Raw genomic sequence first — 21,110 nt, 5'->3', positions numbered from 1 at the left:
AAAATCTCAGAATGGGTGGATCTGTGATGAAAAAGACTTGTTTTTATGACTGAGATTTTAGACTTTTTTGTAAGTAGAATAAAACCTGCTGATTGCGATAAATACCTGGTGGAACTTCATTATTTGTACTAATACTTCCCTCTAGGGTGCAGGTGTATGTGAGTGCACCTAGCCTCTGGTAACCGTTTGTATGGCTACAAAGTGAAACAACCTGAGCATGGAGGGTCTGGGATTGGAACTTTGCACTCAGAAGGCAGTACAATGTTCCTGAATATTACTGTAATTCTCTCTTTTGTCTGGACTTTTAGCACAGCAAATAGCCTCTTTATGACCATTGAGACCTTTCACGGCATGTGGGGAGGTGGGTTCGTTGACTCAATTAGAGTGTCACACATTACACTGATAAACCAAAGTTCTTTTGTCAGCAACTTTATCTAGGCCTCTCAAAAGAATAATAGAGCTGTCATAATTCTACACCTACTATCATCATGACGATTACTCTTCATATAACATCTTCCTCTCACAGCAGCAGTAAACTGACAATGGATTACCTATCCATAAAGAAGGCCTTATCAGTTGTGTTGAAATTTACACAAGGACAATATTTTGTATTTGTAGTGATCCGTACAGTGAGAAAATCAATAAACATACATGATTGCCAATCAATATATAAAGCGTTCACAGTGTGTGGCAATCGCAAATCGATTAAAACATTAAAAAACCTTGACTGAGTCACGTTGAATCATAGAGACATGGTGGAGTCTGCTGGCGTCCGTATGTTTATAGATTTTCTCACTGTACGGATCACGATATGCACTTTATATGATCATGTTCACAATTATTTGAGATATAATCATGACGACAGATGAATTGTATTTTTAACATTGCTATATTCTTGATGCACCTGCACTTTATTGTTTAATCATCGATTTGTGATTATGAAATTGTTTGCACTACTTATGTATGCCACCATGCACGTGTTATTCAGCTGGACAAAGGCTTTAATGAGAGAGCTGAAACATTGCTGATAGATGGGTGAATAAACCGTCCCCTTTTTTTCATCAATTTTGGAGTGCTGCCTTTTTTCTTCTATATGTACTTGGGACCTTGGTCACAGGCCCCCGGGAGGATTTGCACCCACGTTTAATGTGTGCTGCTTTTTTTATTTTCTTAGATAGATAGATAGATAGATAGATAGATAGATAGAATTAAAATTTTTCTCTTTATTTTGTAGCATGCCCTGATCAGTACTGGGGTTCCGATTGCAAGCAGAGGTGTTCATGTCATCCCTTTGGAAAATGTGATGGGGCGACTGGCAAATGTACCTGCTATCCTAAGAGATGGGGGCCTGCTTGTCAGAATCCCTGTCACTGTGGCCCACACGGGTCCTGCGACCAACTCACTGGATCGTGTAAATGTGAGCCAGGCTGGTGGGCTCAGCACTGCAATAAACAATGCGTGTGTAACCCGGACACGTCTCACTGCAACCAGACCAATGGACAGTGTATGTGCTACAGCGGATGGTGGGGGTATCGATGCAGCATCAAATGTAACTGCAACGGATCTCCCTGCCTACAAACAAAGGGAAACTGCATGTGTCGGGAAGGCTGGTATGGACCGGGATGTGAACACCAGTGCGACTGTGTGAATGGGAAATGCAACTCCAAAAGTGGTGAATGTGAATGTTACATGGGATACAAAGGAAAAAGATGTATAGATACGTGTCCTGCTGGATATTACGGACCAAAATGTGAAAAAAGGTAGGTTAAGGTGCAGCTAGAAACGTATATTCCTCGCACTCACACTATAAGTACCATGAACATGAACTGCAGCGTGATGACTCTAATATCCAACTAAACATAAAACATGCATATTATTATAATAATAATAATAAAAAAAATATATAATTTTAAAGTGCCATTAATTCCATGGCATTATACATCAAGAGGGGGTTACACATACATAATATGAAAAAAATACAAATACAATAAACATGAAACTATTAACAGACTGGTACAGAGGGGGAGAAGACCCTGCCCGCAAGAGCTTACAATCTACATATGTTGTAGCCCTACCAGAAATGGCACAAATATGCAGCCAGACAATTCTATTTTAATGCACAAAGTCCCATCTTCATTAGCAGCAGCATCTTCCTTGGAGATCTCCGCAGTATATTTTACTCGTTCGGTGCAGGAAGGGATTAATATACATTATTAACAGCTCCTGGTAGGTGACAGACCGTGTTAAAACAGGTGTTTAATGATTCTAATGGCAAATACATACAATAACTCTTCGCAATTAATTTTATAAACTTCCTCTATGACTTTTAATTAATTAGACAGTAAGTTTTATTAATATTACTTAAAGAGGTATCCAGTTTTCAAAAACTATGGCTGCTATTTACTGAAAACACCGGTCCACAGGTTGTGTTTGGTATTGCAGCTCAGCCCAATTCAATGGAGCTCAGCAGCAATACAAGACACAATCCATGGACTGGTGTGTCGCTGTTTTAGGGGACAAAAAGCCATTTTTCTAATCCTGGACAACCCCTTTAATAAGAACCTTTATCTTTGGTGTTTGTTCAGCATGTCACCAGTGGAATTATATACTAACTGAGCAAACACCTAGTCCAGTGATGGCGAACCTTTTAGAGACCGAGTGTCCAAACAGCAACCCAAAATCCACTTATTTATTGTAAAGTGCCATCACGGCAAGTTAACCTGAATCCTACAGTCCAATATGGTATATCTTCCATGTACTTTATTATTTAACTATAATAGTCAGCCTGCATTCAATGCGCTGCCTGCGCTGTTCATAGTGCGCCCTGCTCTGATGAATGGCAGGAAATGTCTAAGGCATATTGGTACACCATAGACTTTTTTCAGGGTGCGGGTGCCCAAAGAGAGGGCTCTGAGTGCCGCCTTTGGCACCCGTGCCATAGGTTCGCCACCACTGACCTAGTCTAACATTGAGTAAGGGTCCTAGTACACTGACTGATATTCAAACAGGACGAACGTCAATAGGCAATAAACACATCGATCGGCGCTGGTTTGCATCGGCATATTACACAAGCCAATGCAAAGTGAATGGGGAGGAATGATTGCCATCACAGTTGTCACTCCCTCATTCGGTTCTATTGATTATCCCTCATTACACAGGAAGATGTGCTGCCGATATTGGGCATCTTTCATCCTGATGAAAGATGCCAATTAGCCGACAAATGAGCATTTGCTCGTATATATTACTGAGCAGTGGCACAATTATACAGGGCAATCATCAGGAATGAAGATTCCTAGAGAAAGCTTGTTCCCGATAATTAACCCTAAAATCATTTGGTCTAATAGGGCCTTAACCCTTTGAGCCCTGGAGGGTTTTTTTTTTGCTCAGAAATTAATCTTTCGCACACACACTTCGGCTCTCCCGGGGGGAGCCGGAACACAATCGGAAGCGCACGCTTCCAGGTTTTTGCGCCTCCAGATGCCGTGGTCACGTTTGAACATGGCATCTGAGGGGATAGAAGTCAGTAATCGGTATTACTGCCGGTCGCAGACATTAGGCCCAGATGTCTGCTGTGTCAAAAAGCAGGCACCCAGTTGTTATGGTGCCATCTTAAAACAAAAGACATGTAATGTACTATTAAGTCACATTTTGGGAAGGGGTTAAAGGGGTTGTCTCCCTTCAGCAAATGGCATTTATCATGTAGACAAAGTTAATATAAGGCACTTACTAATGTATTGGGATTGTCCATATTGCCTCCTTTGCTGGCTACATTTATTTTTCCATAGCATTATACACTGCTCATGACCTGGGGTTATACCCACCACTGCAGTGCAAATACAAGATGGCTGGAATGAGAGCTGCTGCGCATGCGTGCCTATGCACACTCCCATGGTCCCGGCCACCAGAGAGGCTGGTGCTTTTTCCTATAGTGTGCAGACACAACCACCGCTGTATTACAGGGTGGTCATAACTTCTGGATAAAAGAAGTGTATTATGTGATAAAAAAATAAATCTCACCAGCAAAGGAAGCAATATGGACAATCACAATACATTAGTAAGCGCCTTGCATTAACTTTATCTACAGGATAAATGCCATTTGCTGAAATAAGACAACCCCTCACTGCTCTATTCATTGGCTAAGTATAAAATATCTGCAATTGCAAAAATAAAATACAATCAGTATATATTATGATCGTAAGAAATACATACAGTTGACTAAATAATAGTTTGTCATTGCTGCATTTTACATATATGCCACCCTGAAATTATTTGCTGGAAAATTCACGAATACAGTATGTGCTACATTTTATTCTTATTATGTTCAATTTACCAGATGTGGAAAGTGCAAACTGGGCCAAACATGTTCCCCTTTCAATGGCTCCTGTGCGTCCTGTGAGCCTGGCTGGACGGGAACACGCTGTGATTTGCCTTGTCCAACGGGATATTATGGAGAGAACTGTACACAGAATTGTCCAAAATGTCTTGGGGAAGAAGAATGTAGTCGAGAGAATGGAACCTGTTTAAACTGCGATCCTGGGAAGACAGGATCCAGGTACATTTGTTCACTGCTTACTTAAAATATGGCATATACTACGGGTACGACCTCACGGTCAGGTTTCCTGATGCAGCCTTGGAAGCAAAAACCAGCAGCAAATTCAAAAGAGTGAAGTTGTTTCTGTCCTTTATACTTTATCTTCTTTTATGATCCTCTCCTTCTGGCTTCCAAACCTGCATCAGAAAACCTTACCGTTTGGCCGTACCCTTAGGCCCCTTTCACATGAGCGAGTTTCCTGCGCGGGTGCAATGCGTGATGTGATTGCATAGCACCCGCACTGAATCCTGACCCATTCATTTCAATGGATCTGTGTACATGAGCGCTTAATTTCACACATCAGTTCTGCGTTGCATGAAAAACGTAGCATGTTCTATATTCTGTGTTTTTCACGCAGCCCTGGCCCCATAGAAGTGAATGTGGGCTTTAGTGAAAAATGCATTGCATCTGGAAGCAAGTGCGGATGCAATACGTTTTTCACTGATGGTTGCTAGGAGATGTTGTTTGTAAAACTTTAGTTTTTTGATCACGAGCGTGAAAAACGCATCAAAACGCATTGCACCAGCGCAGAAAAAACTGAACGCAATCGCAGGCAATACTGACTGAACTTGATTGCAAAATGGCGCGAGTTTCACTGAACGCATCCGGACCTAATCCGTCACACTCGTGTGAAAGAGGCCACCCAAGAGATCTTGAGTAAAATGAGGACTAATGAGAACTAATTATTGTCATTAATTGATTAATAAGGTACAAAAAGACTGACTTTTTTTTTTTACAGAGAAGTTGACATATCATGGTGTCATACAGCACTTAGCTAGAAAGGTATTCCCAGCCTCTCATATATTGCATAGGATATAGAAGCTGATGACCTTTAAATTGGTTGTGCCACTATCCGCAGGACAGGGGATAAGTGTGTAACCTCTGGGCATTTGACTTTTGGGACCAACAGCAATCACCTCTAAGGGACTACTTTGAGCACTGTACTCTGCAGTCCCATAGTGAAAAGAGTGGCGGACACATATGAGCACCACTGCTTCATTTTTTGGGGGAGTTCAGCAGAACTTGTGGACCATCATTCTTCCAATTGTTTGGGATCCTAAGGGATAGACCCCCAGAGATCAAATACTTTTCCCCTGGATAGGGGATACGTTTTATTAAAGGGGTTCTCTGGGAATTAAGAAAATGAAAATACTTAAATATTACTTCATTATAAATATATTCCCAAATACCTAACATTAGTTATAATGCCTTGTTTTGTCAGGGGAGCAATCATTAGGAGAAACAAAATGGCCGCTGTCCTATTAGTACACACAAAACCTGTCCTAATCACACAGCAGGACAAGTTACTTCACAACACTGAGATAAAGAGCTGCCTCATCCTCCTCTCAGCTTGTCTGGGATTATGATCTGAATACAAATAAGATCTTTAGCTGAATCTCTGTTGGAATTGAGTTCATGAGCAGATGTGGCTAATGAACAGCAGCACTTGTATGCAGTCTCCATTACTACAGTCTGTCCTGTCTGTCCTCTCTGTACTTCATGTCTCCTCATGAACTCCATTCCCACAAAGATTCAGCTGAATATCATATTAAACTGTATTCAGGATCATAATCCCAGGGAGCTTTGCACTTTGGATTGCTGTGTTGAGACTCTTAAATGAGGCTCCACAGTGTTTTCTTTAGCTGGTCTCCCTAAGATCAGCCATTGTTTTGTTTGAGTAGTCTCCAAGGCATTGCTCCTGGTTATCCAGAATCCTACTCCACACTGATGAGGGACAACACCCCGAAACAGCTGTCTGTGGATAGATAACGGGCTCGGGTCTTCCCCGTCACATCCTTAAAGCTTGTAAAAGAGCAGGATTTTGACATAGGGGCCACTTAATATGATGGATTTGGTGATCTCTGTAATGGAGACACCCCTTTGCTCGGTTTTCCTTCCTTTGAAGGATATCTGGCTTTCTCTGTGTTGAAGACGCATAACTGGGGCTCCACAGTTATTTTGCAAGTAAGAGAGGAGGATGAAGCAGCTTTTTACCTCAGTGTTGTGAAGTAACTTGTCCTCCTGTGTGATTAGGACAGGTTTTATGTGTGCTAATAGGATGGCGGCCATTTTGTTTCTCCTAATTATTGCTCTGTAGACAAAATGAGCCATTATAACTAATGAAAGGTATTTAGGAATATATTTAGAATAAAGTAATATTTGCGTATTTTCATTTTCTTAATTCCCGGTATACACTGTAGTATATAGTGATGACCACAAATATGGGATTGTTGCTGAAATTTTGCAGACTCAGCTTAAAGGGGTTGTCTCACTTCAGCAAATGGCCTTTATCATGTAGAAAAAGTTAATACCAGGCACTTACTAATGTACTGTGATTGTCTATATTGCTTCCTTTGCTGAATGGATTCATTTTTCCATCACATTATACACTGCTCATTTCCATATTTACGACCACCCTGTAACCCAGAAGCAGTGGTCGTGCTTGCACACTATAGGAAAACGTGTCGGCCTCTCTGGTGGCTGGGACCGTGGGAGGGCACAGAACGCATGCACAGCAGATCTCATCTCAGCCACTTCGTATCTGCGCTGCAGCGGAGGTCATAACCCCTGGAAACGAGCAGTGTTTAATGTGATGGAAAAATTTATAAAGCCAGCAAAAGAGGCAATATGGACAATACAGTGCCTTGTATTAACTTTATCTACACAATGAATGACATTTGCTCAAGTGAGACAGCCACTTTAAAGCAGGGTTGCACAGTATTTTCCAGTCTGAGGGCCACATTGTCACATTGAGGGCCACACTGTCAGACTGTACCATTACCAAGAGCCATAACTAAATTTTAACTGGTATTCTAGGACATTTATAGCATATCAAAAGTATAGGCCGTAAATGTCTGAAAGATGGCCGTTCCATCTCTTGGGAGAAAAGTGGTCCACTTCTGCCCCATTGGCACTTCATAAAAGGAAGACACCATGCATACAAGCTTCTCTCTCCTTCGTAGTTTATGCAAGGCCACCTCTCCATGGCCACACACTGCATTAGCACTTACCTGTCCCTGCCCCACATTACACATGCCTTCTTTCTGACCTGGAAAATACATGTGAGCAGACACAGAATACAAAAACTTCAGCTCACCTACAAATCTCTGGTGCTGGACTTGTTTTCTTGGATTCCTTCGTTTGCACTACCATAAACAGACAAGCATGTCTGTGACCAGATATACTGAGGCTGGGTCATTGAGGTCCCCAGGCTGCACCTGTGCACACCTGGCCTAAAGGAAAAGCCTACTATTGTGTATGGGGTTTTCCAACTCTTCCCAACAACACATGCAGATCCTTTGTTCCCATGGGAGATAAATTGCTACTCTAGTCTCACTGACAAAAATAAACACACTAAGCCAAACCAAGCATGCTTATGGTAGATGTGGAAGATTTAGCTGTCAGCTGAACAAGCTGTGCTGATTCTGTCCCAGTATACACAACTAAGCTGAAAAATCTACTGTGGAAAACAGACTGGCAGAACTAATATATTTCAAGAATTTGTGTACATTTATTAAAACAAAAATGAAAAACCCTACTGCTATATATTACAGTATGGCTGATCAGATGCAATAAAAGTGTTGAATTTACATTTCCTAATTTTTCTACTGGAAATCAGACATTCACCCCCATCAATTATCTAAAAAAATGAAGAAAATACTGCAGGCGTGGAGTGGATTTTGGGAGATCATGTCCATATAGCATTCTAATTTAGGCTACATGCACACAACATGAAAAATGGGTGTGTGGTGGCCATTTTTTGGATTGCCATCACATGGCCGTTTTCAGAATCTATGGGGCCATTCACATGGCCATACTTTTAGCAGCCAGTGCATAGCACCCGTCAAAAAAGACATCCTATTTTTGGCCATTTTAATGGCCAGAATGGACCCAATTGGAATCAATGGGACCATTTTTAACGGCCACTTAGACAGGAGTGCACCCATCTAACGGCCATTAAAAATGGGTACACTAGTGCAACATGGCCTTTTAGGAGTAAAAAAAAAAAATTGCTCACTTCGTCCACTTGCAGAGGCAGTTGCTCCTCTCTTGATTGTGAAGGACCTACCGAAGGACCTGATATCAACACGCAATCCTGCTGGGAGTGCGCAGTGACATTATGCTTAGCGCTGATCCTTCATAACCAAGAGAGGACTGACTGCCTTTGTGTGTGCAAGCAGATGAGGTGAGCGATTATTTATGTTTATTTTTGCTAAAAACAAGCATTACAGCTGAGGACCATTCTGCGCGACATTGGGGGCCACTATGAGGGACATTATTACTGCTGGTGCCACTATGAGGGACATTATTACAAATGGTGGCCACAATGGGGAGGCATTATTACTGCTGGGGGCCATTATGAGGGACATTATGTATACTAAGGGCACTGCAGGGGTTGGGATTTTATTTAAAAAAAAAGCCAAAGAAATTCATCTATTTTTAATAGCCATTAAAAACGGCCAGGCGGACAGAAAATGGGTGGTCATGAAAAACTGACAATGTGTCCATTTTTAATGGTATATTTTTTTTCCGCTGTTGCGTGCATGTAGCATTAGAAGTCACAAGAAGTCTCCAAATAATGCAATTTGCTGTTATGTACAACCAGTCAATTAATATCTGGAAGACCTGAAATCTGTTTTCTTAGCCTAATATTAGTTTATTGTTGTACTTATCTCCAAAGGTGTGAGTTTTTTTGTCCTGCTGGAAGTTATGGGAGCAGATGCGAGAACTTGTGCCCACTCTGCATCCATGGGAATTGTGATCCAGTAACAGGGGAGTGTGTCTGTGACTCTGGATACTGGAAACCAAGGTATGCCATTCATAGAAATATGCAAAAGGTAGGCAGTCCACCCCTTCATGGCTCGAAAGTGGTCTAAATCTATACCAGCAAGCGAACTGTCAGAGATTTCGAAGTGGCAGTGGATCTGCCGAAGTTATGTAGAGGCCGGCGTCTCTACATAACTTCGGTAGATCCATAACCAGTATAAGGCCTTATTAATATGATATGTCAATAATATTGATATGTGAGCACCAGGGGCGGACTTGCCATAAAGCCTACAGGAAAATTTCCCAGTGGACCAATAGCCAGGGGGCCGACTAAGCCTTCCTCATGGCAGCCAGCCAGGTACATAAAGATCTGATCCTCTCAGCATTAATTAATGTAGAAGCATCAGGCCTACGGCCTGAATTCAATGATATTGCCATCCTCAGGACCGTGATACAGTTAAGTACTGTGGCTCGAGCAGACGTAATTTGTGTTGTACTGTGTTATTTGGTTCTGCTGGGGCAGTATTTTGTTCTGCACTATGGTATTGTGGCCCAATTTACGTCTGTTGGCTGGGCCTACTTTTGTTGATTCACCTTATGTCAGTTTGGACCCATCTACAACATAGGGCCACTTTTAGTTTTTTTTTCCAGGGCCTCTTTGAGTTCCCAGTCCGTCCCTGGTGAGCACACTATGTCATTATGTAAGCAATGTAGGACTCTACGTGGGAAAATGTCATACGCTCTGGCTGGGGACTGTTTAGATCTATGTGAGCACTTTGTGAGTACTGATTACTTGTATCTGGCCCCTGTGTGACACAATGTGGTTGCTTATTGGCACTTTGGTCAGTGCAGTTTGAACTATACACCTGGACAAAGTATGGCACTTAATAGACACTCTATGTACGATCTGTGCTTTCAAGTCACCTCATATACTGGATCTTAATATCTGTGCACCACATGGTTCTCTCAGAGCAATATTTTTCCCCGAGCACTCAATATTTATCTGGGTGATTTTGATTTGGGGGCATTATCAAGGGCACTGATTGTGTGTGTTTTTAAACTTCTTCATATGTCTGTGTCTATCCATCTTTGTGTATATGACTTGGCTTGAGGAAATCCTGCATATGATCCTGACATCAGTATTGACCAAATTATAGTTTTGGACATTTTTTTTTACCATGTTTTATTTTTTCATAAATTGTATGGAACAAAACTAAACATTTTAAACTTGGCTGCCAGCATTGCCACATGGCAATAGATCAGAGGTCTGTTGGCAGCTAATAATAATGTCATACTATGTGGTCATGCACACGACTGTATTTTTCTTCAATGTGCTATCTATTTTAAAACTGATAGCAGAAGGACCCATAAAAGTCAATGGGGCCATGTAAACATCCATTTTTTTTATGGATCCATGTGTCTGATCCAAGAATCTCACCACAGGACCTATTTTTGTATTTCGTTTTTGCATTTCCCTTTCTATTTATGGGAGGGAGAAGAAGAAAAAGAATGCAAATGGAAGCTATCCGTTTTTCAAGGGTCCTTTTTTGTGGTTTGAAAATCAGATACAACTGTGTGCATGATGACTAAATCAAATATGTAACAGAGAGATCACTGTATACACCCATGTGATTATACTGTATTATACCCAGAAAAGATACAAAAATGTTAATTGTTTTGTAATTCCTATATCTACAGCTGCAATGAAACATGTCCTCATGGATATTATGGATCCAACTGTTCAAGCATCTGTGATTGTAGTGATGGCATGTGTGACCTAAAGCATGGAAGATGTCAACTAAGTAAGTATGCTCTCTACTGTCAAACTCACATCTTCCTGATTTCCCTCATGTGCTGTACTCTTAGGATATTGCCATACAGTCGGTTTTCTTCATGTAGTTTTAGAAGTCATATCTGCCCTTACTTTCTCTTCTTTTATGATCCACTCCTGATTTTGGCTTCCACAACTGTATGCAAAAACCTGACAGTGTGCCAGTTCCCTTAGGCTCCATTCACACAGCCGCAATTCTGTTCCTCATTTTGCGGGGCCGCACTTCCGGGTCCGCAATTCCGTCCCCCCCCCAAAAAAGAACATGTCCTATTCTTGTCCGCGATTGCGGACAAGATTAGGCATTTTCTATTATAGTGCCGGCTATGTGCGGTCCGCAAAATGTGGAACGCACATTGCCGGTGTCCATGTTTTGTGTACCCGCGGATCCGTAAAACACTTACGGACGTGTGAATGGACCCTTACAATATCATTCATCTGACAATGTCTCCAGTGCAAACTTCTGCCCCTCTATTTATCACTACATTTTGCGTTGTACGTCTATAGTCATATATCCAGATGTATTTTTTTAAAGCTTCATGCGTAGTAGACAGGAGAATACGCTTTGCCTTGATCAGTAATCTTGAGAAGACAATCATTAACTTAAACTAGAAACTTACTAAAAAAATGCTTGTTGGAATCGGAATAGAATGATCACACAGGTCGATGATCTATCCTTGAACCACGTACTGTTTTGTCATAAGGTCAAACTGATTGTATAGTGGTAAAGTGGATAGCAAACTGCATAAAATGTCCTTCACAACCACATACAGTCATGAGAAAAACAAAGTGCACCCTCTTTTGATTATCTGGTTTTACGTACAGTGCCTTGAAAAAGTATTCATACCCCTTGAACGTTTCTATTTTTTCACGTTAACTTAAATGTATTTTATTGGGATTTTATGTGATAGACCAACACAAAGTAGCAAGTATGTGTGAAATGAAAAGAAAATTATACTTGTCAATTTTTTTTATGAATAATATCCTGGAAAGTGTGGCATGCATTTGTATTCAGTCCACTTGAGTCAATTATTTGTACATCTTTCGCCACAATTACAGCTGCAAATCTTTTCGGTATGTCTGTACCAGCTTTGCACATCTAGAGGCTGACATTTTTGCCCATTTTTCTTTGCAAAATAGCTGAAGCTCAGTCAGATTGAATGGAGAGTGTCTGTGAACAGCAATGTTAAAGGGAGGGGGACATATGTAACACCGCAGAGTTGTGTTACAACATGCCTCTACCATGCTACTATCTCTTAAGAGCCTTTACCTTGTCATCTGATATGATTTTGCTTATGTCTTCACAACTGTAGATTTTAAACTTTGTTAAATGTGAATTTCATTGTAATTTTCCATGTTCACCAGCAGGTGGCAGCAAAGCGTTGGTAAGGACCTAGTTACAGTTTAGTGTATCTAGGCTGGAATGGTTTATTCCAGCTTAGCTCCCCCTCTGTGGAGGTGTGGACTGTTCCCACATCCTGCAGTATGGGAGGGGAAGGAAGTTAGAGTCAGTGTGCCAGCCACCCCTGTTGGGGAATGCTGTGTGATAGCCTTCAGGAGATCCCCTGCATAGTGAAGAAAGCCAGGATCTTGTCTCGGCTGAGACATTTGTAGTGTCCCACTAGGTAAATGTGGGCACTACACAAGGGTCAATTGGGCCACGTTGTCCTCCTACTCCTGTGGAACAGTGGCATTGTATTTTACAGTCCATTTTAATGTATATTGCTATGCTTTTATGTGTATTTTTGCCTGCTATGTGTGTATCAGGCCTATCAGGGTGTAGTTCCTCCTCCAAGACAGTAGAGGGAGCTAGGGAACCCCTAGTATAAATAGTTAGGTCCTGTTCAGGTAAAGGAGTCTGTGTAGTCAGGAGTCTGTGTACAGCCAGAAGAGAGTGTGCACTTCAGCAGAGAGGAGCTGAGGGCCACCTCCTGACATGCAGCTAGACAGCCAAGGCTTCTAGTTGCCACCAGGGGAAGAAGTTACCTCCTGGGAGAAACCTGCAGTTCCCACAACCAAAGTACAGAGCAGAGCAGAAGTGTAACCAGCTAACCTGAGGGCTGAAGGGCAGAAGGATCTTACTTAATGCAAGGATATATATATACCTGAGGAAGTTTTGGTGACCAAGGATAAAGCCATCAATAGGGCATACGGGCCTTGGGATAAAGACAGAAAGGAGTTCTGAGGAATAGTGCACAGGATTTCTGAGGAAAAGTGCAGCCTGATCTGTAAGTTTTTTAACCCTCTAAGTATCTTACAAGAACATTGTGCCTGCCATTTGTAAAAGCCTGCTTATTATTGCTACTGCCATGTGGAACTGAACCTAGACTGTAAATAGTTGACTGTTTCCAGTAAAAGGAAGTTTTGGTTCACCACAACATCGTGTTCCTCAATTATTCCTCTCATAAAATCGGTGTGTCACCGTTACCGGCACTGGCGTCACGAATCTTAAAGGGATCTTGCCACCGGCACATTAAACACCTGCAACATCCAGGGCACCTCATCTACCATCAGGCCAGGTCCCTATACACAGAGAGTGCCCCAGAGGTCCCCTGTGCCAGCCTCTCCATCACCGCTGTATGCCTGCCCAGGGTCTTTCAAGAAACTGTGAGTAACCCAGAGCAACCCTCGTTTGCCTAAGTAACCGTGACCTCACCATCGCAATACCCTGCAGGGCTTCGTACTGCACATTGATCAGCTCCCCAGCCTGGGAACCCTCAGCCTCGGCTGGATAAAGAAAGCAGACAATCTCCAGAGTTCCAGGACAAAAGTATTCCCTGTGAGCCTATCTGTGAGTAAAGTCCAGAGACCTAGGAGAAGCCATATTCCTCCTCAGCTAGTCAGTCCCCATACAGCAGAAGATAAAGAGAAGTGCAGAAGCTAAACTCCTGCCACAGTTACAGAGCTAACAAGCAGACATCTATCCTGCAAGCTCCTGATTTACAGTACAGAAGATTTATTCCTGCCAACCATTGCCAAAACCTACTGGGACCTAAGACAAAAGCTGTACAGTGCTTGGATGAACGTTATCTTCAGTAAAGACAAGTTAAACTTCACCTAAAAGTCTGGACATCAATTTCTGCTGCAAAATCCCTCTATTACTCCTACTATCACTACACTCAATTTATTGCAAGTGAGCCAGGAGTCCAGCCGTACCCAGGTAGGAGACACAGTTGACACAACTATCACCACCTATAGAGACATTATAGGCAATTACACCACTCTGGCATTCCTAACCTGGGACGTGCGTTATAACACCTTGGGAGGGCCCTGTGATAGTACCCTGCACACGCTGCAATTGGCGTCACAAACAAACTATAGACTATTATCCACCCTTATCCTGACCCACTGCATAAGTGGCGTCAGCGTACCCGTTCCTGGTCATTGCACATACCTATATTTTCACCTAGGCAGCCCCCTGACTTGACCATCGGAGCATTTCATGCTCTGATTCTCACCTTTGCCCTGCGCTGAACCTCACAGGGCAAAGGCATTTTCAGGAGTTCCAGTGATGAACTAGGCTCTCCTTAGGGCTGCCAGGTGGAAGCTTCTGCCCAACAGTAAGCCCGGTGTCATCACTGATGGGCGGGCTTTAGCCCTGCCCTAGCCTGTAAAAGGGTTAGGGCAGCGCTAGAGCCGGTGACATCACCAAACACACTTCTGGGTGGAAGCCTCCGCCCGGCAGTGTGTTGTTGTGAATAAAAGAGCCCTTGCCCTGCGTGATCCTGTGCAGGGCAAGGGAGAGCATCAGAGCATGAAATGCTCCGGTGCTAACATCAGGGGGGCTGCCTGGGTGAAATTATGAATACACTTATAAAGAAAACCGCAGCACTCTCCAGTCTTCAATTTCCAAAGGTTTATTAACCGACACAATGCGACGTTTCGACCTGTGTGGTCTTTTTCAAGCAACGAGCTCAGGACTGACTCCTGACACGGCTGGCACCACCACATTAAGGAACGGTATTTACCCTCTTTTCCGTTGTGCTGCTACACTTTGTTTTTTCACATGGGTGAAATTAGGGGTATGTCCGGGTTCAGCTCTGTACCCGGACAACCCCTTTAAGTCTTGCCACAGATTCTCAATAGGATTTAGGTCTGGACTTTGAGTGGGGCATTCTAACACATTAATATGTCGCCTTGATGTCTTTTTCAGCCTCTACTAGGCTTTCCTCAAGGATTGCTTTGTTTTTATCTCCATCCATCTTCACATCAACTCTGACCATCTTCCCTATCCCTCCTGAAGAAGAGCATCCCCACAGCATGATGCTGCCACCACCATGTTTCACAGTAGGGATAGTGTGATTAGGGCGATGTGCAGTGTTAGTTTTCCACCACACATAGCGGTGTGCATTTAGGCCACAAAGTTCCACTTTGATCTCATTTGACCAGAGCACCTTCTTCCACATGTTTGCCGTGTCCCTTATATGACTTGTGGCACGCTGCAACTGGGACTTTTTATGGCTTGTTTGCAAAAATGACTTTCTTCTTGCCACTCTTTCATAAAGGCCATATTTGTGAAGTATAGTTGTCCTGTGGACAGATTCTCCCACCTGAGCTGTGGATCTCTGCAGCTCCTCCAGAGTGACCATGGACTCCTTGGCTGCTTCTCTAATTAGTGGCCTCATTGTCTGGGCTGTCAGTTTAGGTTGATGGCCATGTCTTGGTAGGTTTGCAGTCGTGCCATACTCCTTTCATTTTTAGATGATGGATTGAACATTGCTCCCTGAGATGTTCAGAGCTTGGGATATTTTTTTATAACCTAACCCTGCTTTACATTTCTCTACAACTTTATTCCTGACCTGTCTGGTGTGTTCTTTGTTTTTTATGATGCTTCTTGATCACTAATGTTCTCTAACAAAACTTTGTGGCCTTCACATAACAGCTGTAGTTATAGTGAGAATAAATTACACACAGGTGGACTCTATTTACTAATTAGGTGACTTCTGAAGGTATTTGATCACATTAGATTTTATTTAGTGGTATCAAATACAGGGGGCTGAATAAAAATGCATGTATCATTTCCTTTTCACTGAACACATATTTGCTACTTCGTGTTGGTCTATCACATAAAATCCAAATCCAAAACATTGAATGTACAGTGAATGTATTGTAATTACATTGCACCACCTCTATAAGAGAGACAACGTGCAGGTAATACTGTGGAAGTGAAAGCAGCACTCACATGGCTTTTCCATTTTGGCTTTATTTTTGTAGAATAGATAATAAAACAGTGTGATCTATTGTGCTCTGTACATATGAGGTTGTATTTACCTAATTTTAAGACCTTCTAAGGGTCAGATATTTTTTTTTTATTATGTCCTAATACATAAAACCATAAAATTCAAAGAAGGTGTAGTTTGTTTTCTCGTGGCTGCATCTTTATTTTATGTGCAAATTACCTTACAGTTCAAATATGCAATAGAATTAATGTACTAAACAAGCAGCAGATCCAGGTGCTAGTTTGAAAAATGTAGAATATTTTTCGTGGGACAACCCCTTTAAAAAGAATTAGAAATCTACATTATCCTTAGTTGTTATTGTTTTTGTTTTCTAGTATTGACCACTGTGCAAGAGAAAATGTAAAGTGGTATAAATTTTGCAAAGTTGAAATGCAGCTTTGGGTACTATTGCAGAAGTTTTGAGTGCCAGAGACAGGGCCGGATTAACGTAGGGGCTGATGGAGCTGCAGCTCCAGGCCCCTACCATATAATAGGCCCATCCGAATCAGGCAAAAGGCCGCCGGGAGCGGCCCTAAAAGTCCTCTTAGATTTGTACAGGCATCGCATGGTGCAGGAGGGATAACAGCGGGCGCACTGAGTTCCATATCCGGCAGGCCGCGTCATTACAGGAACAGCACCAGCTGCTCTCACGTCCTGCCACTGCCACCGGATATACGTCACAGCCGGATATCCGGAGGCAGGACGTCAGAGCAGCTGGTGCGGTTCCTGTAAATAATGCCGGCCCGCCAGATATGAACTCAGTGTGCCCGCGATTATCCCTCCTGCACCACAGTTTCGACCAGGCCAGCACAGGATGGTGACGGCCCACAGCCACAGCGCTCGGCCACAGGCAGCCCACACCACACGGAGAGTTGGAGGCAGCAGCAGGAGCTTCTGGAGGCAGGCTGCAGCAGGTGTGAGATCCCTTCCCTTCCAACTAGTCAACTAGATGAGTGTATCAGGGCAGTCATAGTGCTGTTATGATTTATGGACACAGCTCTCAGCAGGCTCAGAAACAGCCTGTGGACTGTGACTCTCAAGAAGCACAGCTAGATAGAAGGCTGGCTAAGCATACTGAGAGCTGTGTCCATAAATCATAACAGCACTATGAAAATTACTGACTGGCTAAGGCTACTTTCACACTAGCGTTCAGAGCGGATCCGTTCTGAACGGATCCGCTCATATAATGCAGGCGGTGGCTCCGTTCAGAACGGATCCGTCTGCATTATGTTGTCAAAAAAAAAGTCTGTGAAATTAGCCTGAACGGATCCGTCCAGACTTTTACATTGAAAGTCAATGGGGGACGGATCCGTTTGAAGATTGAGCCATATTGTGTCATCTTCAAACGGATCCGTCCCCATGGACTTACACTGTAAGTCTGGACGGATCCATTTGCCTCCGCACGGCCAAGCAGCGTTCGGGTGTCCGCCTGCTGAGCGGAGCGGAGCCTGAACGCTGCCAGACTGATGCATTCTGAGCGGATCCGCGTCCACTCAGAATGCATTAGGGCTGGACGGAAGCGTTCGGGTCCGCTTGTGAGCCCCTTCAAACGGAGCTCACAAGCGGACAGCCGAACGCTAGTGTGAAAGTAGCCTAAGCATGCTGAGACTGAGCTCAGTCTAAATAACATAACACATAAAGAAATTACTGTTTCTAGCTGCTAGTCCACAGTCCACAGCAGCTAGAAACAGTCACCAGGTTTCACCCCTCAGCTAAAAATATGCTGATGTTCAGGGCGTCTTCACGATTCCTAATGTGGGCTTATAAATGTAATCTGTGGGCTTATTTAGCTAAAAAAAACCTGCTTTTACTAACCTGTCAGTCAAACAAATAAGGTGCCCAAGGGGATGTTAATGGATGCAAGGTGCCGTCTGCACCCGCCGCCGTTCGTGCCCAGCGCCGCCTTTCCGGACTTCTGCGCCGCCTCCTGCCCTCCCTCCCTCCCCCTTCTTCTGCTGTAAGATTTTGCGCACAGGGCTCTGCCTGATGCGCCGTGCGGACTTCTCCATTTGGCTTCTTACAGCGAAGTGCTCATGCGCCGCCACTTCGCTCAACCCCTGTATGCGCGAGATCTTACAGCAGGAGGGGGAGGACGGGAGGCGGCGCAGAAGTCTGGAAAGGCGGCGCTGGGCACGAACGGCGGCACCTTGCATCCATTAACATCCCCTTGGGCACCTTATTTGTTTGACTGACAGGTTAGTAAAAGCTGTTTTTTAGCTAAATAAGCCCACAGATGACATTTATAAGCCCACATTAGGAATCGTGAAGACGCCCTGAACATCAGCATATTTTTAGCTAACAGGGGTGAAACCTGGTGACGGTATCCCTTTAATGTGTTATGTTATTTAGACACAGCTCTCAGCCTTCTATCTGACTGGCTAAGCATGCTGAGTGCTGTGTCCATAAATCATAACACAGCTCTATGAAAATTACTGTTTCTAGCTGCTGTTGTCCACAGTCCACAGCAGCTAGAAAACAGTAATCTTCATGTTAAATGATTATGTATATATTTCCATAAAAAGGCCCGGCAAAATCCTCAGCACCAGGCCCATGATGCTCTTAATCCGGCCCTGGCCAGAGACCAGTGGCCTGCCCATTTCTCTGGCACCCCCCCATTCCCCCCCCCCCCCCCCAATACTTGACCACATACCTCTTACATCCAGGGACATCTCCTGTCCTGTAGACCTTCTCTTTCCTCTTCTCTTCCATTAGACCACCATGAGAAATTCTTTCAGCCGCATCTCGTCTCTACAGAGTTTGTAACCCAGAAACCTTAGATTTCTAAATTTTTCCATCAACCTCCCATCCTGGTGTCCCCACAGTGTCCTCCTGCTGCCACCCCCAATACCTGTGCCCGTTGTGCCCCCCAATGCCCCAGGTACTATACTGCTGAAAAAATAGTGACCCTAATAGACATAATTGGGGTCATTTATCAAACTGGCGTAAAGTAGAACTGGATTTCCAAAAGAGCTGTCAAATATAAAAGGTGGCATCTGATTGGCTGCTATGGGCAACTAAGCCAGTTCTACTTTACAACAGTTTGATAAATGACCCCAAATGTCCCTATAGTGTCTACAGCAGCTATAATGTCCCCTAAAGTGCCCCCACTAATAATAATAACACCCTATATTGTGCTCTAGGTAATAATCCCAGTATAGTGTCCCCAGAAATAATAGAATGGCCCCTACAGTGCCTCCCCAATAGAAAGGCCCCCATGCTGCCCCCCACACAGTAATTCCCCCTCCCACTGCCCCCCCACACAGTAGTGTCCCCCACACAGTAGTGTACCCCACGCTGCCCCCACACTGTAGTGTCCACCACACAGTAGTGTCCCCCCCATGCTGCCCCCCACACAGTAGTGCCCCCCACACAGTAGTGTCCCCCACACTGTAGTGTCCCCCCACACAGTAGTGTCCCCCACGCTGCCCCCCACACAGTAGTGTCCCCCACACTGCCCCCCACACAGTAGTCCCCCCACGCTGCCCCCCACACAGTAGTGTCCTCCACGCTGCCCCCACACAGTAGTGTCCCGCACACAGTAATCCCCCCACACTGCCCCCACACAGTAGTGCCCCCCCACAGTAGTGTCCCCCACACAGTAGCCCCCCCACAGTAGTGTCCCCCACATTGCCATCCCTCCTATAATAATTCCCCCCCACTGTGCCACACAGTATCCCACCATATCCCCCCCCCCCCACGTCCTACTGTATGCATCCCCCTCATGTCCCCCAAAGTTGGCACATTATAAAATAAAATAAAAGTTTGCCCCCACACAGTATCCCACCATATTTTCCCATGTCCTGTTTCCTATGTCCTGTGTGCACCCCGGCCCCCTCATGTCCCCCAAAGTTGGCACATAAAAGAAAAAAAAACCCTAAAAGCTAAATACTTACCTGTGCTTGCTCGCAGAGTCCCAGCACTGTGCTGCTGAGTCCCGACACAGGCGTGCGCGATGACGTCATCATGCGCGCCTGTGTCAGGATTTCACTACCGCATAGGCTTCAGGCCTACTAGGCCTGAAGCCTATGGCGGTGATCGGTGGCGGGGCAGGAAACTATGTGCTCCGCTCCCTGCCCCGCCGCAGTATGTAGGACTTGGTCACGGGTGTCAGTGCTTCAGCAATGAGCGCTTCCATCTGTATTGATGGAAGCGCTCATTGCTTCTGGGCCTGCTAGCACCCCCGTCAGAGCCGGCACCCGGGGGCGCAAAGCCCCCCCCCCCCACCCCCCAGAGACTTCCTTGTAGTAATATTTTAGGGGCAGAATGCCTGCAAATGTGCCTATTTCACTTCATGCATGTCAAGGAGCTATTGTAGAAAGGTGTACAGTAGCTGTAGATGGTCAGCTCTTTTTTTTTTATTCACTTCTGGTTTTGGCTTCAAAAACTGCATCAGGAAACCTGACCATGTGACCATACCCCTAGGGCTCATGAACACAACCGTTGTTTTTGTCCACACCCGATCCGCATTTTTTCGGGCTGGATGCGGACCCATTTACTTAAATTTGGCTGCAAAAGATGTCCCCATGCATCCGTATGTCCATCCACAGCACCCGCAAAAAAATAGAACATGCTCTATTCTTGTTTGTATTACGGACAAGGATAGGACAGTTCTATAGCAGGCAGGGCATTCTGTTCTGCAAACTACAGGTTGCACACGGCAGGTATCCGTGTTTTACAGATAGCAAAAATGGCTAAGGCTGTGTGC

At 44.1% G+C, this 21,110-nt stretch overlaps 1 protein-coding gene across 2 annotated transcripts in view; it reads left to right on the top strand.

Moving 5' to 3' along the window:
* Positions 1-21,110, top strand: part of SCARF1 (scavenger receptor class F member 1) — an 82,950-nt gene that overhangs the window by 46,484 nt on the left and 15,356 nt on the right. For both annotated transcript variants that reach the window (XM_044286987.1, XM_044286986.1), the window contains exons 4-7: positions 1,235-1,760; positions 4,334-4,552; positions 9,273-9,401; positions 11,057-11,160. In XM_044286987.1, coding sequence (XP_044142922.1) covers positions 1,235-1,760; positions 4,334-4,552; positions 9,273-9,401; positions 11,057-11,160 — 978 coding nt within the window. The remainder of the gene's footprint in view (positions 1-1,234; positions 1,761-4,333; positions 4,553-9,272; positions 9,402-11,056; positions 11,161-21,110) is intronic.

The sequence above is a fragment of the Bufo gargarizans genome, chromosome 3 (genome assembly GCF_014858855.1).
Source record: "Bufo gargarizans isolate SCDJY-AF-19 chromosome 3, ASM1485885v1, whole genome shotgun sequence".
Classification (NCBI taxonomy): Eukaryota; Metazoa; Chordata; class Amphibia; order Anura; family Bufonidae; genus Bufo; species Bufo gargarizans.
Note: the sequence above shows the minus strand (reverse complement) of the source record. Positions and strands in the feature narration are given on the sequence as shown.